The following is a 24,098-nucleotide window of genomic DNA, read 5'->3' as shown; positions in this document are numbered from 1 at the left end:
TGAAAACTTATACTATCATGATCCATTTGAAATGGGGGAGAGATATATGTCATAATTTTAAATATTTCCATTAAATGTTAAATACATGGATCAAGCTAGACCCCAGCGAAAAGCAGGAAAAAAAATGCACCTCTCTCCATGTCATCACAGAAGACTTATGGTTATAGAATAGTGCATATTCTGTCAGATGAAATGTTAGCCAGTTTTGCTAAACCTTTTCTAATAATTGTTTTAAAAAACTTTTTAGAGAAGGTAAAATTGATTTAAGATGTTTAACTCAACAGAAGAAAAATTCTTATCTGTGTTTAACTTTCTCTACCAGTGCATTCTAGGTGCCCAGGTAGCCAGCAATGATGAGTTCCAATCAATTATCACTTTGGCCACCCTCCTGGAGACCATCCATATTCCTGGACACCCAAAATCCAAAGTAGTCTGTCTTTACCTATCTTGTCCCTTCACTCAGCTTTGGCCTCCTAACCCTTCTTGGCATCACAAAAAGTGTCAAAGATCAAAATGCCAGGGAAATGTAGATTACTAGAGGGTACTTCCTTCTAATTATGTCCTAAATTCCCCCAGACTGAGTGAGTCATTATGCCTAAGGGCTCATCTACCAGCTGCATAGGAGAGGGCAGATTTAGGTTCCGTGGTCAGCAGTACTTTTTAGGATTGGGGCAGAGGCCATAAAAAAAACGGTTTTTAAGCTCATAAGAGCTTTGAACATAAGAAAAACTGGGGGATGGAGTGAGGTGTTTGGGGCAACTTACAGATGTGCTGGTGGGTACACTAGGCTGGGCCTTAGTGACTGCAAAAACATATCCCCCAACAGTATTAATAAATACTCTTCAGTGGGAAGAGTTGACCTTTACAAAGAAAGGATGTTTATTTGTGGGTAGGCCTAACTCTCACCAAGAGCTGGTGAGAATCCTTTTAACTTCACCTCCCATGCCACCCCGACTTCTTTGAAACAAATGACACAGAACTCACAGCCTCTCTGCTCTCCCTGGCCTATACACCTCATCCCATAGGCACCCAGTGATTTCCCCTAAAGCTCTAAGTCTACTGCTGTTTAGTACCTCCCAAATACCTATGGCATGAACTGTGGTCCTCTCCATCCCCAAAGCAAAGAGATACCACCATCATGACCCAAAAATAGTTACCTCTGTATTGCACCTTTCATCTAACTGTTTGAAGCAAGGAGAAAGAACATCTCTTGTTGGAGGCAACCTCCCTTGTTAATAAACAAAACTAAATAAATTATCATTACTCCAGAACTGTTAACCTCATCCCTTGATTTCCTACTCAAACCTGGTGACTCAAGGACAGTAAGTCCAGCACATTTGCTTTTTAAAACGCCATCCCACACTGCCCGGGTGTAGTGCACACACATGGCCTATGCGTGTCTCTCAGCTGAAATGTGCCCCTTCCATCTAGCCCTAAAGAGGTAGCAGGGCAGGCCTTCCCATCACATTCTTCTACCGTTTAAAAAACACTCCCCTCAACAAAGGAGGAACATAACTTTCTCTTCTTATTTACCCCTAAAGGAATGCAAAGAACACAGATACAAGCATAAGTGTGCACAATATAATTAGCACAGAGGCTATTTACAAACTGAAACCACTGGTTTGGGAATCACAATTTCTGAGACATTATCATGCAGAGTGACTTTTGTTCACACCACATGCGCAAAGACAGAACGGGCTAAAGTACAACAGGGACTAATACTGTAGAGGTTTCCACCATAAAGACATGGAAAATACAGAGTAGTTGCTCTTATGAGCTTGCCAGTGATCACCTGAGGGAGCCAATCAATGGTCTCCAGGCTAGGCAGTAACTGTGCTTGTTCTCCAAGAAATGGAAAAAGGAAAAGAGGGAACACTTTCTAACACTTGTGGCAACACTCTCAGGCAGAAAAGCAGGCTGTTCCTCATCTCAAAGATGAAAGCATTTCTCCTGTGGCCCAGCTAAAGAACTGACAACACCAAGAACCAGGTGAGAGAACAAGACTATTGTACTAAAGCCTGATGTTACAATGTGTAGGTTTTTGTTTTAAAATGAAGGTGCACACACAGAGCTGAAATGTAAAATAAGAAAAGTCATATAAAAAGGCTAGACACTAACAAAAATACAAGCCCAGAATCAGCTTTGTTGGTTTGGGAGGCTGGAGAAGGGGGTAGGACTATTTGCAGGTTATTTACAGGATTTTTTTTGGGGGGTGGGGAGGAGGATAGAGGAAAGAAAGCATCAGTGTAAACCATTTGGACTCATTCCACAATACTGGCCCACATGAAATAGTTATTGATTTCTAAAGTAAAAAAATAGGCTCCCACCCCTCCCACCCCCCATAAATATGTACACACAAAAGATCATTGGACAGAGACAACCCGGCTGTATCCCAGCTCAGCTGCCATTTGCTTACACAGGGCTGGGCCCCTGTCTGCTAAGGAGGTAAGCCTCCCTGACTGCTGGAGGCACTTGATTCGTTACCTCTTCACGTCCCCCTGGCCTCTCTATGTTCCCCACATCAGTTAGAAGCAGACTGAACCAGGTTTGAGTTAGCCACACAACTAAGTCCATACCTAGCACCCTCACCCTAACAGTCTGCAGAGTTCCTTGAGTTCCCTGCAAACCAAGACCTTACATAGCTCTGTCCTTCCCTCTGTACCTAGGACTTATGAACTGATTATTTTTAAACTTTTGGCACAGAAGAAACATGATGGCTATGGAATAAAGCCACAACAATACTGGGAAAATTCAATCATGACACATGCAGAGGGAAAAGGGGAAACTGCACTAGTACCTCAAAACCAGAACTAGATTTCCATGCATTTATGGGGACAGGGTGCAGGAAAGAAGATATGTGGAGTCAAGATTTTATAGGCTCCCTATACATTCAAAAGAGGAGGCTATGCCAAGGGTCCGCACTGATGCCGATGAGCCTGACACAGCTCACCCCTCAGGAGGAGCTTGATACAGGCCACAACTAGGAAATCTGAATCCAACTTCAGGTCTGCAGCACCGAGAGTCCTTTTGAAGGAATGCAGCAAAGGAGTTTGTGTTTTGTTTTGTTTTGTTTTTTTAAAAGGATGTACTGAGATGTCCATGAGAAGGGCTAGGTAGAAGAATGCTTCAGGTCAGAAGAACAACATAATCCCAATACACAGTCCCTTTCCTCCTCTTATTGGCTGCCCTTCAATGTGCAGACGCTGCTGACAAATGATCAGTCATCAATGGTAGGCAGCCAGAATGCCTGGAAAGAGAAGAAAATTATTTCAGTTCTAAGCAAAGCAGGATGAACAGTATAAGCTTTCTGTATTTAGGACCAAAGGCTTCTGCAAAACACCAGGGAAATGGATGAAATTTGAATCTTCAGCAACTTGTTTCCCATTATAAAATAAGGGTGGACTCCACGAGATTCCCCAACAGTGCTGACATTCTAGAATCTTTTTGGTAAGGAAAAGATAAATTATATTTGCAATACAACTTAAGGGCCTCTATATAGGAGGTCATCTAGTCCAAATTCTTTATTTTATATTTAAGGAAACCAGGTCCAAGGAGGGAAAGGCTCTCAATTAACTTCACAGAACAAATCTCCTTAATAAAAGGATTTGTTCTATAAAACTTGGCCATACAAATGACAAGTAAAAAGAATCAGGATTCAAAACCAGATATTTGGGCAGGAGAAGAGATGAGAATAGGTGTGGAACACACTGACTCTGTTATCCTGTCTTCACTGTGCCATGCTGGGAGGATACAAACCCAAATAATGAAACAAGGAGCTTGCTTAGATTCTAATGAGGATCACAGAAAGCACATACACCAATATACAAAGTAGTGGATAGACTGGATGGCAGGGAACTGGGGGGAGGGGTGGAGAGGGAGAAGAATAGGGAAAGTTTCACATAAAAAGATGTTGCTTCAACACCTTACAAAAACTAAGAGCTCCATGAAGCAGATGGACAAGTGCATTTCAGGTCTGGGCCATGGAAAGTGCAAAGGGACACGACAAGAGATGGAGCTGATGTAATATGTGAGGAACAGAGGGAAAGGCGGTTGGGCTCGAACAAAGAGTATGGGAGGGTGAATAACATTCACCAAGACCAGAAAGACAGGTTGGGGTCCAAACTTTAAAAGCTAAGCAGAGTTCATATTTGATCCTACAAGCAACAGGAAGTCACTGGAGTTAAGTAGCAGAGTGATACGGTCCAAATTTACATTTAAGGAAAAGCACTTTGGCTGCAGGAGGAGGTTGCAGTAGTAAAGACTTGAGGCAAGGAGAGAAAAACCAGGTGGGTGTTGAAATAATCTAGGTGAGAGGTGATGAGGGCCTGAACTAAGGTGCTAACTGTTTGAGTGGAGGGATGCACTAGGGCGAGGGTGGGGAACCCTAGTCCTGAAGGCCACACGTGGCCCTCTAGGTCTTCAAGTGCTGCCCTTTGACTGAATCCAAACTTTACAGACAAATCCCCTTAATTAAATGGATTTCTTCTGTAAAACTTGGACTTGGTCAAAAGGCCAAACCTGAGGACCTAGAAGGCCACAGGATCCAAATCCCTGTTAGGGGGTTGCCGCGATGGTAGAAATGTCAGGATTTGCCAACTGACTGGATTTGTGGGGTGAGAAAAGGTGAGGAGTCTAATGTTAAGGTTACAAACTTGGAACTGTGGTATAGTAGAAAGTACTGAACTAGAAGTCAGGAGACCAGAGTTCTAATCCTCCCTCTATCACTAAACCCTGAGTAAGTAAACCTCTGCTTCCTCTTTTGTAAAAGTAAAGGGTTAGACTAGAAGAGGTCCCAATAGTACTGACATGCTAGGAATTTTGGCAAGGAAAAGAGGACAATATATGTCACGGGGTAGATTCTGTAATAAAAATCCATGCCCTCTCTCCTCAATTCAGTTTATAGGTAGATATGGGAATAAGTGCAGCAAGGGGCTAGAAGAACCAAACTGCAGAGGTACTATCCTGTTCTAATACTGTTTGGAAAGAAAGGATTTTCCTTTAAGTCCACTAATGGGTTAGCATTTGGAAGCTTCTAGGGATCAAGGGAGCAGAGAGAAAGAACTCAAATCTTGGACTGGTGACATGTGGATGAACTAAGCAAGAAAGTAGAATAACTTCCTTGGAGAGGTAATACAAGAAGTGAGGAAGAGAATGTGTAACACTTTACCCAACTCCTTGATAGTTTGAATTGGCTTAATGTGAAATTATGTATTACACACACGGAGAAAATAATGTGTATATTACCATGGTTGGTTATGTGAGCTTTAAAGCAGGAGATACTGGGAAAGAAGGGTACCACAGAAAATAAAATAAAGTAAAGCAATAAATCCAAATCCCAGAGTCAGTATCTTTGGGGGAGACCTACTCTTGGGACCTAGCAGAAATCCTGTTTGAGCCTGTGCACTTTTGCTATACTTACCATGTTAGAACATGCACTGGCAAAGGTCATGAACTTGGGATTGAATTGCAAACAGGTTATGGGACCAGTATGTTTTCCATCTAACACAGCCACCTTTATGCCACTTTCTCCATTCCAGACATGAATCTTACCATCATCAGAGCCTAGAGATGATGAATTAAAAAAACAAAACAAAACACTGCATTAAATTCAAGATACATAGAAGAGGAAAAACACACAAAACAAAGTGTTCAGAAATCCTAGTCAGAAGCCTCATTCTAAGAGTAATTCCCTGGTGAAAATGCAGAAAGGGCACTCAAGGAAAGGAGTGCCTCATTAGGTTTCTTGATGTGTTCAGTCTCTATGAAGGAGGGATATTCAATTGCTGGAAACAACTAAAAAAATCCCATCTGAAAGGGAGTATAATATCTATTATCTTTCTTACTTACTTCACTGATTGGAATGATACCCCTTTTTTATGCTGAATACTTACTTTACCTTGCTTGAAGATGTTACTGAAGTATACAATCCTGCATTATCCCTAAGATCCATTATCACACTCTACCCAGCTGGGAAATTAGGTTTAATATACTAAGCTGCGCTGATAAAATCCATATCCAATTTACCTTTATGAAGCTGTAGCAAAATAGAAGAACAGTATGATACTACAGGGTGTCTCCAAAGTCTTAGTGTAGCTAATAGCTTAAAATGGCACTAAGACTTCGGGGACATACTGTATTTTGGCTCTCAGATTCTATATTCTATTATGAACATCCTAGCTAATTCTCATTAATGACAGGCAAATGGTTGAGACCAAGTAACAAATTATACTTTCCCAAAAATTCACAGTGCTTGCAGGTAAAACACCGGCATCAACTCTGGCAAAGATCAAGTTTTTCTTAAAAAAAAAAATCTTGTATCCAGGGAATAAGACTAGCAACCCAGATGTGGGTCTTGGGAGAGAGAGTTAACTTTTCTTGCCAAGTTCTAGGCCCACTTTGTCAAATGCATTCATCACCTCCACCTCGCTAGAAACAATTCTAAGAAAGTAATGACTTCCTCCACCATTACTCCACAACTTAACTCTCTCTTAAACCTCTCTAGTTTTTTGAAGGCACTACCCACCCTTTCTGTCACATAGATTTATAATTCTAGTTTCCACAGACCAGGGGTTCTAAACCATTCTTGTGCTATGTATCCTTTCAGCAGTCTAGTGAAGTCTCTGGAGCCCTTCTTCAAATCATGTTTTATATGTATAAAATAAAATGCATCAAATTACAAGGAAAACCAATTATACTGAAATATGGTTATCATAATATTAAAAACAAGTTTACAAGTGGCATGAGGATCCTCTGCTTTACTCCAATCCACATCTAAACAAAAATCCTGTCTAAAACAAATCTATCTGAAACGCAACCATCCAGGTGGTGCTCCACGACCTCTGGTGAAGTCTGCCCCTAGTGTAGTTCATTCGCTTCTGGACAGCTGTTAGGACATTCTTCCTTACACTGAGTTTAAATTTATCTCTTTGCAACTTCCACCCATCAATCTTCATTCTGCCCTCTGATATAGGAAAAATAAAATCCCCTTCTACAAGACAGTCCTTAAAGAGACTTGGAGATTAATTACCATGCTCCCCCACCTACACAAGTCTTTTCTAGGCTAAATGCCTGAAACCTTATCATTGTCCTTGCTAAAATTCAGTGTGTAATCAGATCTGATTGTAATATTTCAGATGTGGTCTGATCAGTCCATAAAACACTTCCATAAGTGATTATTAATATCATTTTTAATAATTACTGCCATACTACTAGAGGATTAAATGCTGAAAGTTTGTAAGTCAAAGTTACAAAAGCCAAAGACAATGAGTAAATATCTTACCGATCATAATAAACTGAGAATCTGGAGTGAAGGAGGCTTCTAATGTGACAGCTTTGCTGTTGTTATACCCCTAAAATGTAAGGACAAAATAACTGTTTTCTTGTAATAGATTTAAAACAAACAAAAAAATCCACCAACAGCAGCCAGCTCTAACTATTCCCACCATCCAGGAAAGTTGAACAACTTCTTTCTCTTGACCTCCACCCCCCACCTCCTGCCTCTTCCCAGTCCTTTATAGTCCATGTTCTATGGGCATGAGGTGAAGGGACAGGGCTCTTATTCTCCACAATCCAGCTAACAGAAGGCAGCCAACTCACCTACCTCAATAAGAATACAGCCTGAAGAGAAAACAGTTTGCAATTTCAAGATTATGAACTTACCCCAAACGTATGCATTACTGCTCCCTTAAACGCATCAATCAGGCGAATGAAACTGCCATTGGTAGATATAAGGATGAGTTTGCCATCATTGCTGAACTTTAAGCCTGTCCACTCACAGTTCCTATCATATTGCATTTTGAAAGTAGCAAATGGCCCCTTTAAATGGAAAAACAAAGGTGGATTCACAAGGCAACATGGGAACATCAAAATTACCCCCCCCACCCCCCAAATTACTTTTGATAATGAATCCTTGGTCACTTGAATTCCTTTCTGGCCAAAATCAGTAACTCACATCTACATAGTTCTTTACAATTCACAAAGCACTTTCCTCTGTGACCTAGATAATATAAACACAAGCCCCATCTTACACAGATATTATGAGATTAGCCAATTGTCACAGAGGGCAGAAATGGACACAGAAAAACTGGGTTTATATTACAAGTACAGTGATAAAATCCAAATTTTGGAAAGTTACATAGGTTCCAGATAGCACCTACTTGATGGTGACCCAAAACAAGAGAAACTGAATCACAGTCACAAAGGATAGTGCACATATTTAAATGAATTAGCATTAACTACTTTAAAATATCATTCTTTCACAACTAAATTCTGCTATCCTCCTCTACTACCTCCAAACCCACCCTAAACATAGGAAATGCTAAGAGAGAATGAAAAATATTAACACATTACCTTATCAAAGGAACGAAGATCATAAAGTTTAACCATTTCAGAATTGACGCCAGCAGCAAAAATTAACCCTTCTGGGTCAAAAGAACAAACAGGTTTTCCTTGGAGATGCATTAGGCCCTATGAGAAGACGACAGACATTTTAAGAATCCATAGGAAGTTGTTTTGCTCAAATTAATGAAGATCACAGACCCATGGGGCACACAACAGTCACCCTGGATAACATTTAACCTCTTGATAACCTGAGATTTGGGGGAGATAGGTAAAGAGGGGTTACAACACCCTCAAGATTTGACATTATAGAAAGAACATGCAAAAGAACTCAGACTTCAGGTAGGCTACCAAATACAGCTGGAACTGAACACAATAAGGATATTGATCCAAGGTCCCAAATTAAGACAATTTGCATTGATGTATCATAGCATACTGTTGAATCCATACTGGATTCAGAGTTTTCTTCCTTGTTGCCAGTTCTAACCATAATCATCATCAAGGAACCTCAAAATGAGACTGCCATTGTTATGGGAATTTTAAAATTTTCCTTTTATCATTCAGGACTGTTGCAATTGAAATTAAGGTAAATTGAAGCACAAAGTTCCATTCAATTTATTAGTAAAGCTAGCAATTAACAATAAAAGGGGTCTCTCAACTTCTCAGTCAGTCAAAAGACCACAAGGTAAGGTTTACCAACCTTCATATAATTTTGGGAAGTACATGAGAACAAAGAACAGGAAGCATAAAACAATATGATTGGTTACAAAATCTGAAATCTGATAGATGATGGAAAACAACATGATTGGATGGAAGTCAGGTAGGCAGGACTAGCAACAGCCCCTCCTTTCATCTTGTTGCTATGGAAAGTTCATTGGTGGTGTCCACCTGCACGGCTAACACGCCAGACTTTCTTGAAAGATAGCCAGCTTTGCAGGAATAACAGACTTCCTGGCACCCACATGCATCCTGCAAGGCTTGTTAGTGAGATAACAGATCTCCCTTAATTGTACGAGGGCAGTAAGACGTGTAGAGACTATATTTCTTTGAATTGAGGTGATTTATAGGACAACTCAGTTCAGAGAGGAAAGATGAACTTTGGAACTTTTTAACTCAGAGTCTTAGACAATCTTACAATACTGGGGGTGATACAGAATAGAATCAATTACAAAATGGAATCAGCATCAATTTGATTTTCTTAGGACTTAGGGTCACTCCTCCTGCAAATTTGGTTAACTAAAAAGTCTGCCTTCACATTAACCTCACTGACTGAAATCTATCTCATAAGATGTAAAAATTTACTTAGAGTCTTAAACATGCCTTAGATAAGAAGTCAGAGGAAAAATCTCAACTATCCCTGACTCCTTGGCAGCATGTAAATCTGCCTGATGGGGTGTTTGGGTGCCTGTGCTTGGACCCTAATTCTAAGACCGTATTTCTCCCTGGCCTCAAAAACACTATCCCTGGCAGTTTCTCCCCAGCCCAAGGACACTATGCCTAGCAATTACTCATGAATGGGCCCCAGCAAAACACTTCTCTTTCTCCCTGGAGTGATAATAAACCATACCTCTAGGAATTATTAGTTTGAACTGGCTTTGTACTGGCTCATAAAGATATTCAGTACTCACTGGACAACTCCCTACCTCATTATTTGCATCCTGAACTCATTATGTGTATCCTAGACTTCAAACATATGTATCCTCCCTACATCTACCTTGTCAAACAAAACATTGATTTGTGGCAGACTAGGCAATCCTCAGTCAGCCCTGACCACTAATTAACTCAGTGAAGTAGCAGACCTAAAAACTACACCTCCTTGGGGCCCCTCCCTTTTCCTGGTGAACTCTGGGTTAAATGCCTGGGCAGCAGATACAAAAAGTACATGTTAAGAACTGACCACTCAAAACACAAAACAAAAACAAAACAAACAAAAGGGGCAGGTAGGTGGTGCAGTGGTAAGAACACCAGTCCTGGAGTCAGGAGGACCTGAGTTCAAATCTATCCTCAGACACATAACACTCACTAGCTGTGTGACTCTAGGCAAGTCACTTAACCTCAATTACCTCACATAAAACAAACAAACAAAAAACAAAAACAAAGAACTGACCACTCCTTAACCACTCCCTAAATCACCTAGTTAGCAAACTTAGCACATATTTTACTGCAATTTTTCCTATATAAACTTTAACTATACCCCTCTAAGGTCAGATTCCTTAAGTACTTGTGCCCAATGAATGGTATAACCTAACCTTTGCCAACTTGACTTAAATAATGCTTGAGTCCATGAATTCATTCCAGATGACCCTGTGGTATAATTCTGTCCTGGGGGGGGAGGGTTGGTGGTGTCCCTGAAGCCCTCAAATCACATCACCTCCATCAGCCTGAACTCTCTAAATGTAGTTTAATTTGTAACTTGACTTAGTTTATCTATAGATTTTGTTTGATAAAGTTATTCCTTTAGGGGATATGAGATTATGACTCTGCTTTAAACTTTTATGACAATAAAGGAAGTACAGGATTGTGGATCTATCTTTTCTTTAACTTTCGTGGTCTAAGAGGAATGGACTGCAATATGTAAAATTACTATTTATCACTCTAATATAATTTTGCCTATAAAGAAGCCTGGTTAGAATTCTAAAGATTGTTCGGATTTTCTTTGAGTCTGAACCTATGCTTGAGTAGAATAATAAAACCTAGGTTTAGGCTACCTTTATAATTTCTGGATTGTGGTAAATATGTATTTGGTAGCAGTTACCCACCACATTAACTCAGAGAAGAGATATTTCTCCCATCAATCAACATACCAGGAAATATAAAGTTTGCTTAAGATTTTAAAAAACTCTGAAATTTAAAGAGAAATAATGTTGTAAAGTTTTTTAACTCAAGGTTAACTTTCAAAGCAAACCACACTAAATAATGTATTAAAACCTACAGTTCCATCAAAGTTCTGATTAACAGACTCTCCTGGGACCAGTCAATTCCTATGACTTACCTGGCAGTTAGGAGATCGAAGATCCCAAAGTCGGATGGTTTTATCCAGGGACCCAGAGATAAAAGTGTCATCTATAGGTGACATGGACAAGGCCACCACCCTGAAATATGTCCAAGACAAATACAATTCATGGAAAAAAGGGAGAAGTAAATGTAAACAAGCCCCAAATCACTGTCAGAGTAAATCTACCATCCTTCTCTAAGACCCTATAAGCCCACTACAAATAGAGCAAAGCATAGAGATGAATTAACAACAGTATTTAGATAGCACTTTGCAACCTTACAGCATTATATAAATGCTAGGTTTATTAGTATTTTTATTAAGCCTATCTTCATATGTACTTTGGGGAGAGATAAGTAAAACAATGAGATGATAATTTTTAAAAAGCAATGCCATGTGATTTAGGAATATACCTAAGTCATGAACACTTAAATTTTTAAAATCTGTGTGATCTTGAACAAGTCATTTAACATCTCTCAGTCTCAGTTTCCTCATTGGTAACAGGATACCAGTAGCAACTACCTCACAAAGCTGTGGTGAGGTTCAAATGAGACAACACATACACAGTTCTACGCAAAATTTAAAGCACTCAGTAAATGCTAACTTTTATCATTTATTTGTATTAGTGATACATAGAGAGATACGTTAAGTTCTGCCAATCAAAGAAAATCCTACGTGCTTTGAGGTTTTAAAATGAACAGGTGTACATGCATATATAGATTTAAAAAAAAACAGTAGATAAGAAGAGCTTCTTCTCCAGCTCAGACACTGGACATATACTTATTATGTTATGTATCCTCAGTGTTCCAGAAGACATTGCCAAATGCAGAAGACTGGTGAAGAACCAGAAAGCACACTAGGGGAATAAATGATGTTTTTTCAAACTAAACGACAACTTTTTCCCTACTTGCTTCACTAGCCTAAGAGCACTGAAAGAATCCCACCCACTCCTTCCGGGTCTTACCTCTTGTTGTGTCCGGGGAAGTACCGGATATATTTGTTATCATGCAAGGACAGGTAGCGGATTGTATCTGAAAACACACAAAGTACCAAAGCAATATCCTCAATCAGCTGAGAATTTATTGGGCCCTTTCTTTGCAATTTGAAAAAAAGATACAAAATTAATTCATGGTCAGAAGACCTAAATTCTTCTTTAAAAACTGGCATATAGTTTCTACATGTCTTCATCTATAAACATTACCTCCCCCAAAAGGTTGACCCTTTTAGTATAGAACAGAGGAGGAAAGCAGGTCAGCCAAACTAGCTAAAATATCCACCCAGACTGCACCCATAGATGCAAAGAAATGAGAGAGCAATATTTGCCCCACGTGATCAGAAGACTCTTAGGAACATAAAAATGTCAAGTAAAACTTCTGAAATGCTGGGTTATGGTGGGTAAGACGGTGGGCAGGAAGAGCAGCTTAACTGAATTTCTCATCAAAAAAAATTCTGGCAAATAAAACTGTTGATAGCATTTGGTATAGAGTTCAAAAAAATAATTTATTTCCCAGTTTTTGCTTCTGGAAAGTAAGTTGGACCTTCTTAGATGATAAAAGATTCATCCAAACACTAGTTGCTATGTATAAATTTTGGCATAAAACTATTACTTCTTTTTTTTAATTAAAGAAAAAGATTCTGGCTATCAGCACACAATGAATCTTAGACTGTCAAAATTGAAAAGGACCTTAGAAAATGACTATGTTCAAACTCTTCATTTTAGAGACAGGGATGGAAGAAGACTCAAAGTCACCTAGCCAAGTCTGTGGCAGAATTTGAATTAGAACCATGGTTTTTAGACTCTCAGTATTCTTTCCCTAACACTACACAATAAGTGGACTGATTTATAGTTTGTTCCCAGACAACCTGTTAAAGCTAAGCTTATGTGAATGACTCAGTCTTAAACTATTCTTCATCAAAAGTAAATCTAATAAAGCGCAAATTTTCACCCCTACTAGGTCTTAAGACTGTGTAAACTTCTGAATACAAAAGCGACTTGAATGCCTGTTGATCAACTCCAGACTATTCTTACTTTCTCAAATGGAACTTAATATTAACCATTTAAGCAATTATCAGGCTGTGACAAACACCAGAGAATTAATTGCTCCTAGAAATGTCTGTGGGAAAATAAGTATATCCTTTGATATAACAAGTCCTCTTAATTTGAAAAACAGAAAAGGGGTGAAATGCTGGAAAGAAGGCTGCTAAGTCATAAGAGTCCTTTAGGTTAACAGTAGTACTGAGGGACAACTGGTGAGAGGGTCTATAGGAAATGACAGTCTAGAAAAGACACTCACAAACAAGAGGAAAGATGCTAGAAAAAGGTACCCAGTGCAATGGAATATAAGGTCATTTTTAATGAGGTATCTCATGACCATCTATGAGGGAAAAGTGATATCTTTAAAGAATTTTCTTTTCATTATAATGTCCTTATGTTTCTAAATATTTCAACAACTGCTTGATAATGCCATCTATTTGTAACCTATGTGACAAACAGCTAGGCCTAGGACCTACATTATAATCTCAGTTTAGCAAGTACAGTGAATTTAAGGACTAGTTAATATTTTCAGTACTATTACCTACCCACAAAGAATCATTAGATCCCTTTTCTGTTAGAAAGAGTTACCTGGTTTCACAGAGGAAGGCAGGAAGACCGTCCCCATGCTCCGCTACAAACCATTGTTGGTGGCAGCGCTCTGTCCCTGGCAAGGCAGTGGCCTGTACAGTTATCTCCTGTACCGGGTGGTATCATAGACCCTCAAACTGTACAAACTACTACCTCAGCCTGGAATCAGGCAGAAGGAAACGGGGTCGAAGCTGGAGCTCTTCATGAAGAACAGGGGGGAATTAGGGTTACAAGAAAGGCAACATCCTTAAAGTACAAAACCAGCAAGGTATCTTCTTTAACTTGGAGCCTAGATATTAAGTTTTATATACATGTCTCCTCACTGCATATGAGGAGGATTTTCAAATCAGGAGAAAAAAGCCCAAGAGAAAAAACTTCCAACTCTTTCAGTTTGCAATTAAATATATTTCCTGTCAAGTGAATCCTAATTATTCCTTCTTAGCTCAACTGCACGGGCTACACTATTTACTTGGAAGACTACCTATACACAGAAGTCGGCAAACTTAGAAACAAAGATACTCACTAAATCAATTTATATACAGGAAAGTCTCCTAAAAATGACACTCCCACCCATCTACCCTTAAAATAAAGTAGATTTACAGATATAACTAAGACAGCAATTTAAACAATTTGTGTTCAGTGACGCACTGGAGCACATGCCCTAAGATAACAAATAGGTTGGCTAGGAAAGCAGAAATAGCTATGACAACCAAATACTAGTCACTCCTTCTAATGGGGAAAACCTACACTAAGTGAAAAAATTTAACTGAGACCCAGCCCACCTATTACAGAAAAAAAACTCAGAAGTTTGGTTATCAGTTAGGACAAACTACCCAATCTTATATGACCACAGCCTGTAGCTTTAACTAATAACAAAAAGAATTCAGGTAAAATTTAAGTTCACCTAAGAAGAATGAAACAGTGTCAAGAAAGGATCAGTACTCTTCATGACAGAAATTTCAAAATGTTAAGGATATAGTTGCAAACATACCAAAATGCCATCATCATGTGTGAATCAACTAAATCCTTTTTGAACCATTTTCTTCCTGTACATTACCTTGTATATAAAGTAGTTCCTTATCTGTACGCTAACCCTACCACTTAAAGTAACTTCTATCTCTTGAGGCTATTAAGATGTTTCATCCTGGTTTCTCTAACACATACCCATTTTAATTTATGATATATATACATTAACCTTTGCATTCAAGGAACTTCTGAAGTAAAAGCTGTCACCTGTTTCTAGTTTCCTTTCAGTTCACATGACTGGAGTAACAAGTTCTATCAGAACGTATTTAGTCCGAGAGACTTTGATACAAGCAAAATTTTCAAAATATTCTTATAAAAATGCAAATTCCAGGCATTGTTTTACAGGGGCCGCAGTGGGCGAGGGGAGTAATGGTCTTAAACATGTCTTAAAAAAATAAAAGGAAAGTTTACTTACCATCTATTTTGTTAGAACTATACACTACAGTGTTTGCTGCATGTGTGTATCTGATTAGGTCCACTCCATACTTCTTACTGTACAGTGTTCTCTTTGGTCTGGGGAAATAAAGAAATCCCAGATCACTAAACAAACCAACTTACATTATAGCGCAGCACCGTTAGTACAGGCACCTGAGTTTAGCTGTTGATCTTTTGTGGAACAGAGAACAGGTACAATCTTGTAAGTTGAGAAAAAAGGGAAACACAATACATTGGGTTCAAAACAAGCCTTTCATCTGTTTAAAGTGTCAAACGACAAGTTGAGTTAAAAAAAAAAATCTGATGGATTCTATCTTTAATTTCTGGGAAAAAAAAAATCTAAATTGCTTTAAGAATTTGACCAGTTTGGGACAAAGGGGAAAAAAAAAACAAACCAGATACAAAGAATTTCCCTAAACACAGAGGAAGTAAATAGAATTGAAAGGTTCCCAGTTATTTCTTAAAACTATCTTCTTTTAATGGGAAAAAAAAGAGAGAGAGATTAAAAAACAATGCCCTGGTTCAGATACACAGGAAGAAAGAGGCACTTTCCTGTCAAGATGTCAAGAGCTGGGCAGTGGTCTATAAAAACTGGAATTAAAAGCAGGGCTTTTAATAGTGAACTATATAACTGTCCTACAATTACAATACAGTTTTTAAAAATCAGCCTATTTGCTAGGCTTTCCAAGAACTGATTTCTAGAGAAGTTAAAGTCACTTTTTACTTAATTTTCCAACTCCACAATGTAAGAATCATGCCCCTTTTAACATAGTAGAAAGGTATAATCAAGTGCTTAAGCTGGTTATTAAAGTTCTCACATAGCTTCTGCAGACCAAGCTATAGCTGAGTTTGGTAACAATCTCATTTCACTGATAAGCACTCTAAAAACACTTCTAAAGTTAGCAAAGCTACTTATTACTTTCGGTCAATTCTTTTCCCTTGCCACCTTCACCACAGAAAACTCTAGGCAAAGCCATTCTCATTCAAGCGATTCAAGATGACCAATCCAAGAGGTATACAAAATAATCTAATGAAACTATGTTTACTAATCTTCGCAATGTAAAAGAAAATCTTGTTGAATGAACCATTTTTTCCACTACGAGAATGAGAGGCTAAAGAATATATGACACTACAGTCTGCCATAAAAAGATTTTATTTGTTATCTAAGTTTCAATGAGACAAGAAATTTTGCACTATCCTTCTATGGACCACATAGTTGAACTAACTGTTCTTACTCTTTTTACAACCCCCTACCCCCACCAGAGTAACTCACCCCACACAAAACAGTATCTACATTAAATTTTCCCCATCCCTTTTCCTTTCTGCCTCTCCCCTCTCCAACAGCTGAAAGAAATGGATCACTTCTGAACTTGGATTATTCACTTTTTCCACCTAGCCTGGATTATTCACTTTTTTCCACCTAGCCTTCCCTACAAGATCAAGATCACAAGCTCTCTGAAAACTAGTCCTATAACCTATTATCTTACACATAAAAATAGTTCAATAAAAAGTCTGTTGAATGAATGGAAATGTTTTAGCTTCAGTCTGCTGCTGAGTCCTATATTCCTACAGCTAAACTACTGAGAATACTGGATTTGGAACTGAATGACCTAGGTTCAAATCTTGGTTCTGTCACTAACTATTTAACACTGCAAGTCATGTAACTCTCTGGGCCTGTTTCCTCATTTGTAAAATGAAGAGGCTGGACTAGATGACCTCCATATTCTCTTCCATCTCTAAATTTATGATTCTATCAAGCATAACCAAAAAAGGGAGGAGGAAAAAGGGAGAAGGCAGTATTTCTCTCCTTTATAAAAATGTCTGGAGCTTGGACCCACAGATTAGCTTAAGGTCAGACACCCAACTTTATAAAGCACTTAAAAGACCATAAAATTGAGTAAAGTATACTAGTAATATGAGAATATACAGCAAAAAATAAGGACAATTTTTGCCACATTCTTCAAATATGACATCAGTAATACAGATGCTCGGTGGGTACCCAAAATATATAAAATATGAATGAGTCGTTAACTACTTATCAATCCGATTAAGTTAGCCCTTATTTAGAAAGCAAGTAGCTTTTTGGAGGGCAGCTAGGTGTCGAAATGGACAGAGCACCAGGCCTGGAGTCAGGAAGAACTGAGTTCAAATGTGGCCTCAGACGCTAGCTATGTGACCCTGGGCAAGTCACCTAACCTTGTTTGCCACAGTTCCTCACCTGTAAAATGAGCTGGAGAAGGAAATGGCAAAGCACTTTGCCATCACTATCTTTGCCAACAAAACCATAAATGAGGTTACAAAGACTCAGACTCAAGTGAACAACAACAAAGCTTTTTAGGGCGAGAAGACAAAAATTAATCTTAGGAGCTAGTAGGCAAACTTAGAGCTTGAGTAATGGGCAGCTTTATCTTCATTTAGTCTATATATGGTAGTGAGAATATAAGCAGTTAACATCAATGTGAAAAGGAATTATGTAACTAAAACTTTCAGTTTCCACACCCAGACATGGTAGACTTTCTCATGTTTACCAAGAAAGCTACTGGGGAAATGAAGTAGCAGCTGAAAATGGGTTTACATTTATATATATATATTTTACATTCCTATCCTTGTCGGGGGTGGAGGGCAGAGATGGCAGGGGCAAAGAAACATTTCCAGACTTGATATGCTATACCTAGTCTGAAGGACAGATTAGTTTTAAAAGTTTTATTGACTTTTTTTTTACACACCAGTCATTTTTCCATATATATGCCAACCTACCCTCCCTTATAACTATAATTATAAGCAACTGTCTTGACACTAGGCAACACTCTATGATAGTTTACCACCACCCCACAAAATTAGTTTCTGATTACATCAGTTAAAAGTGGTCTTTATGATGCTCACTTTGGAAAGCCACTATACAGACTTAATAATATTTTCAAATTATGAATTAAGAAAATATTGTAATAATAAGGTCTGGAGAGGAAAGGTTAGGTATGCATTTAATTATATCTTTTTGGTAGAGTACGTAAGAAGAGTTAAGTTGGAAGGGAGATGTCAGAGGTCCAAGAAAACAGTAGAGCAGAATTGTTTAACCTCTCTGGGACTCATTTTCCTCAATCTGTAAAAATGAGAGGATTGGACTAAATGACCTTTAAGGTTTCCCCTACTCTAATATGAGCATTACCCACATGAATGAAAGTTCTTTGGGGGTGAAATCATTCAATGTTTTTAAATCTCTGAAGAATTTCGAATCTATTTTGTTTTAGCATTATCTATGTCAGATTTTGTTTCCTCATTAGACAAAACGTGAAGAGAGCAGAGATTGTCTCTTACCTAAATTTTAAGTTACCACAGTGCTCTACACTAGAGCTTCTTAATCTGAATTCTGTGAACTTTTTTTGTATCAATCTTGATAACTGTATTTCAATACAATTGTTTCCTTTGTAATCCTCAGTGTTTTACTTTACACATTTAAAAACATGATTCTGAGAAATCCATAGGCTTCTTCACCAGAAAACTCCCAAAATGACCGGACACCAAAAAGGTTCAGAACCTCTGCTTTACACAAAGTTAAGTATCCTAATAAAACACAATTGTTAAAGGATGAAAAATCCATGAGGAAAATTTGAATTTATGATAAACAGGAAAATGCTGAGCAATTGGTACTTGTTTTAATCATTTTTCTATTCCTAAGTTAAGTCCTAACAGCTTAGAGCAGAGGTACAGTATACAGATGTTAGAAAAAAACTTTATCCTCCCCATATACATGGAAAAAATTACTCTTTCCCAAGCTTTAGCAACTTGGACTCATACTAAGATTTAAAAGAGAACTTTTCAAGACCATCTATTCCAGTCTCCTGATTTTATGTAAGAAATCTGAGGCCCAGGAAGTTTAAGTAGCAACTAATAGGCAGCAGAGCAGAAATAAGAGTGTAGTTCTTTTCAATCCTATACTTTCCCAAAGTCATACGTGATTAAGGGGAAAAAGGAAAGAATAACAGGTAAAGAAATTCATGCTATACACTGAAAATCAGCTGACAAGCCACTCAATAACAAGCATTCAAAAGACTATTATAAAGTCTATTTGATTACTTCCAACAGGCCCCAAAAGATGACCTTTTTTTTCCACTTCCAAGACAGAAAGATAATCCAAGCACAGAAAACTACTAAATCCCTTCATTCAAACTTGTCTGCATATCTCAAAGCAGCTTCACTGACCCAAAGTTCATTCAAGGACACAGACAAGGGCAAAGAGCTACCTCTACTAGTAGTCCATCAACTAACTTTTGATCAGTCATTGAGAATTTAGTCCACCCTCTAAAGAGCCTACTGTCAAAGGCTACTCCACCATCCAAATTTAATCTGTTTCTCCACACCATTTTACAATTACTAACCCATCAGCAGACTCTTCAACAAAATTACTGCAAAAGTCTTCTTCAAAAGAGCTGTAACATAAAAGTGCTAAAAACTGAAATATGGAGTAGGGAAAAAAAAACACCTCACATAAATTAAATACATACCAGACAATCCAAAAGCTGTCTTAGACTACAGAAATCACAAAAAGGTCTTGTTCCTAAAAACACATAGTTTGAGACAAGAAAAACGAACATACTAAAATAAAAATGTAGCAGAAATACAGAGAAAAAAATCTTTCCAAGATTTAAAAATAAACAGGTGAAAGTTTGGACCTGGAATGATAATAAGTAAAAGTTGAGTATTACCAGTCTTGATTTGGGAAAGACATGAATGCATCTCACCAGGGTTGTACATAGAGGAAGCAATAAAGTTTATTATCACAGTATTTGGCACGAGAGGTGTGGAAGCCTGGTATAAGTATTAAGTATGAGAAATGGAGCATTTAAATCAAAATTAAGACAGATCAGCCAAGTTCCCTTGTGGAAGCAGCCCAAAAAACAAAACAAAACAAAAAAACCCCACTCATACCACCACACCCAGAAAACAAAACACCAAATATTAAAGGACAAGTTTAAAGTAGTATAAAGAGTTCTCCATAAAAGACATTGTTATACTTCACAAAAAAGCCGAAAAAATAATACCATTATAAACTGTAATTACTAAGAATGTGCTGATTCGGTAAGAAGTGAGGAAGTTGAGTGGGCAGAGGTTATAAAACACAGCCAAAAGTTTAACTGAGGTCACTCGGGATGTGACCAAAAGCTTACATTGTTTAAAGAAAATCAACATGTTTTTGCAATCTTCGTGCAATAGCTTGCTAAGCTTTTTTTTTTTTTTAACAGTAACCAAAACGTAAAAAGATTATTTGCTTAGTAATATCAAGGTGGTGTTTGTTCGAAAAGGTACCTCAAGATTACAGTTTGAAAGTACCAGGAATATGCAAATGTTTAATGAGGCAAAAGGGAGAAAAGGTCTGAATTCATGTCAAAGGTGTTGTCAATAAGGTCAGATTCTGACCAGAGAAGAATGCAAAATGCTTCCTCAGATGAAAAATTCGCAGTGGATGTAGTGGAAAAGGCAAAGGTTTGGGGATCCGACGTGGGTTCTAGTGTGACCTTGGACAAGTCACTTCCCCCATGTGAGACCGTCTTACTCATCAATCAAATACTTGGATGGAAGGGAAAAACTATCTTTATTTCGATCTATTTGGTACTTTTGTAATCCTAGGCATTTTATTTTATGCACTTAAAGCCGTTATTGTGGGTAGGGGTCCATGACACAAAAACGGTTTCGAATTCCTGAAGGAGGGGCAATCTCTGGAAAGCCCCGAGGACAGATGGGACCGGACGCGCGTGGATGCACTAGACAAATCTGGCTGTTATTACTGGAAGGTGGGAGGGGGCGGCGTGAGGGGGAAGGGCAGGCACGCGGGCCCCACGTTACACCGCACTCTCACCCCCCAGCTCGGGGCCCGCCGCACGGCAGCGGGGGAGGCGTCCGCGCCTCAGTTTCCCGGAAGCGTCCCGGGGACTCAACGAGCGCTGCCACGCGGCTTCGGGCCGGAGGGCGCGCAGGCGGGGAGGGCCGGGGCCGGGGGCGCGGGGCGGCGCGGCGCTAGGCCTCCTCGGGCCGGGGGCGGCTCACTCACTTGCCCTCCTGACAGTCGTACAGGACGATGGAGTCGTCGTCGCTGCTCGAGATGACGGTCTCGCCATTGGGGCTGAAGTCGAAGCAGTTGATCTTGTCCGAGTTCTCCCGGAACACCTTGGCCACGCGGAAGCTCCGCAGCACGATGTCCGTCAGCTTCATGGCGCCGGGGCCGGGCCGGGCGACGGGGTCAGGGGCGGGGAGCGCCGGAGGAAGCGGCGGCGGCGGCGGCGGCGGCGGGAAGGAGGGAGGGTGGCCGCGAGGGCCGGGGGAGGCCGGGGCGGGGCCCCCGGGGGAGGCGAGGCGAGGTCTAAGGAGAGTCGGGGCGGCTGGCTCGCTGACCCCCTCCTCGTCTCCTTCCTCGTCGTCGTCGTCGTCCCTCGGCCTGGGCCACGAGCCTTCTCACGGGCTCCTCAGGGCAAACCGGCGCGGCTCCGGCTCATTGTGTCCGCCATTTTGGGGCGAGAGGCAGAAGCAGGGGGCGCGGGGGCGCGGAACCACCGCCGCCAGCGTAGTGCACTGTGGGAAAGGAATCAGAAGGGAGGGGGGCTTGTGCGGGTGGGGGGAGGGGGCGCGGGGGGCGGCGGTGGGAAAAGGTGGGAACCGATGCGTCGCGGCGCCTTATGGGATCGTCGAAAGGCGGGGGGGGGGGGGGGGGTGACGTCACCATCCCGGGAGCGGACTTCCGTGGGGCCTCTGTCTCCCGTAGTCCTGCCCCCTAGCGCCGTGGGGGAGGGGATGGGAGGGGAATTGATGCTCTTATTGGGGCTTCTCTTCCCAGTCCTGGGAGCATAGTGAAGGCAGTTTGGGGCTGAGCTTACCAGGGAGCTTGCTTGGCCAGCTGGCCCAAACTTCCCCAAGGAAACCCTGAGGCCAAGTTCCAGCTCAGGCCACCTGCCCCTCCCCCCGTTTTATAAAGGGCCCCTTAGACATCTGTGAAATCAGTTTTCTAGGATTTCCTATATGTGTTTGCTTCCAGATCTAGAGCTTGGCATTCCTGCAAAGGGCTATGGGACGGTTATTTATTGCTGCCCTGAAGAACTATGGGAAATTGCCTTCTCTAGGCAGAACAATGAAAAAAACACCTGCTCAGCTGGCGGAACAAATTATCCGGTTAATGTGTTACTTTTCTCCTTTAGTTCTCCAACCACAACCTGGATCCAATTTGAAACTACCCATAGTTACCTCCCAACTGTGTACTCCTTTCATTTATCTGTTATTCCCTCAATCCAGCACAAAAGAATACTTTAGCTCTTAGCACAGTGTCTGGCACGCAGTAAACGTGCTTGTTGACTGATGGGATGCCTTTTGGTGTCTATGAAGGCTGACTCCCTCCAGTTGTAGGAATAAACAGCTTATTTAAGCAAGAAAACACGGAGTATCTGGATAATTCTTCCACGAGTTAAGCCCTACCCACTCATCTTAGAGAAAAGGGAAATGAAGTCTAGACTGTGAAGTGACTTGCCCAAGGTCAGTTGGCTAAGTATTAAGCACCGACTGTGTGCCAGGCACTGTGCTGAGCAAGGAAAGAGAGAAGACAGTCCCAGCCCTCAAGGATCCCACAGTCTGAGGGAGGAAAAGAATGGAAATTAATGACAACCATATACAAACAAAATACATGCAGGATAAACTGCAGATAATCATCAGAGGGAAGGCACTAGATTTAAGGGAGATCTGGAAAGGCTTCTTCTAGAAGGTGGGATTTTAGCCAGGATTTGAAGGAAGCCAGGTCACCTAAGTAGTAAGTGGCAGAATTCACATTTGAATCCAGGTCCTCTGGCTCCGTAAACTTTTTTGCTTTATTTTTTTTAATTTCTGTAGATGCAGAAAAGGCTTTGTTTACGAATTTTTTATTGATATGTTCTGTTCTTACATCACCACAGTACCCCATACCCTTTCCCCTCCCAGAGAGCCATCCTATATGACAAATAATATTTTTTACACTGGGGGAAAAAAGTCAGAACAACTGATCAATACATTGAAAAAGTCTAAAAAAAAGTGTAGTGTGTAACACCTGTGGACTTCCCACCTCCATCAAGGGGTAGGTTGGAGGTATCTTCTCATATGTCCCCCTTGTTCTTTATAATTTTGTTACATTTATTTCTTTTTATTTTTTATGTATTATTCTTTTCACTTCCATGGTTGTACTTACTATGTATATTGTTTTCTTGGCTCCACTTCATTCTGCATCAGTTCATATAGATCATTTCATGCTTCTCTGTATTGATTGCACACATAATTTCTTACAGCACAGTAATATTCTATTGCATTTATGTACCAAAAATTTTTTTAGACATTTTCCAATTGATGGTCATCTACTTTGTTTCTATTCCTAACTATCACAAAAAGTGCTGTTATAAATATTTTGGAGTATATGGGGGCTTTTTTCTTATTGATGGTGACCTTGGGAAATAATCTCAGTAATGGAGTTTCTGGTTCAAAGGGCTGGATATTTTAGTCACTTAATTTGCATAATTCCAAGTTGCTTTCCATTTCACAGCTCTGCCAACAATGTATTAGTGTGCTTAACATCCCACAACTCCAACACTGTTGCCGTTTTCTGCCATTTTTGCCTATTGTAGAGCGTGAAGTGAAACCTCAGGGTTGTTTTGATATGCATTTCTCTTGTTATCAGTGATT

At 40.0% G+C, this 24,098-nt stretch overlaps 2 protein-coding genes across 2 annotated transcripts; one reads left to right on the top strand and one right to left on the bottom strand.

Annotated features, from left to right (window-relative positions):
• Positions 1-1,508: 1,508 nt before the first annotated feature.
• On the bottom strand, positions 1,509-21,663 carry WDR82 (WD repeat domain 82). Its single transcript, XM_027837132.1, has 9 exons — positions 21,460-21,663; positions 15,394-15,491; positions 12,294-12,360; positions 11,330-11,429; positions 8,350-8,466; positions 7,660-7,815; positions 7,280-7,349; positions 5,420-5,562; positions 1,509-3,247 (listed from the first exon to the last, which is right to left on the bottom strand). The coding sequence occupies exons 1-9, from the start codon at positions 21,618-21,620 to the stop codon at positions 3,218-3,220; spliced, it is 942 nt and encodes a 313-aa protein (XP_027692933.1). The 5' UTR covers positions 21,621-21,663; the 3' UTR covers positions 1,509-3,217.
• Positions 21,619-22,180, top strand: LOC114024278 (keratin, type I cytoskeletal 9-like). The gene is made up of 2 exons (XM_027837275.1): positions 21,619-22,097; positions 22,168-22,180. Exons 1-2 carry the CDS (start codon positions 21,619-21,621, stop codon positions 22,178-22,180), a joined length of 492 nt encoding a protein of 163 aa, XP_027693076.1.
• Positions 22,181-24,098: the final 1,918 nt, after the last annotated feature.

This window comes from Vombatus ursinus, unplaced genomic scaffold (genome assembly GCF_900497805.2).
Source record: "Vombatus ursinus unplaced genomic scaffold, bare-nosed wombat genome assembly UNPS02014820.1, whole genome shotgun sequence".
NCBI classification, from domain to species: domain Eukaryota; kingdom Metazoa; phylum Chordata; class Mammalia; order Diprotodontia; family Vombatidae; genus Vombatus; species Vombatus ursinus.
This window is presented reverse-complemented; position numbering and strand designations above follow the sequence as displayed.

What these genes read in the sequence shown, in the direction of transcription:
- LOC114024278 (XM_027837275.1), top strand. Translation starts at nt 21,619, where the DNA reads ATGGCGCCGGGGCCGGGCCGGGCGACGGGGTCAGGGGCGGGGAGCGCC.
- WDR82 (XM_027837132.1), bottom strand. Translation starts at nt 21,620, where the DNA reads ATGAAGCTGACGGACATCGTGCTGCGGAGCTTCCGCGTGGCCAAGGTG. An exon ending in TTCCCCGGACACAACAAGAG is followed by an intron (nt 11,430 to 12,293) that starts GTAAGACCCGGA and finishes GACATATTTCAG; the next exon opens with GGTGGTGGCCTTGTCCATGT. An exon ending in TTCTCAGTTTATTATGATCG is followed by an intron (nt 5,563 to 7,279) that starts GTAAGATATTTA and finishes CATCATCTCTAG; the next exon opens with GCTCTGATGATGGTAAGATT.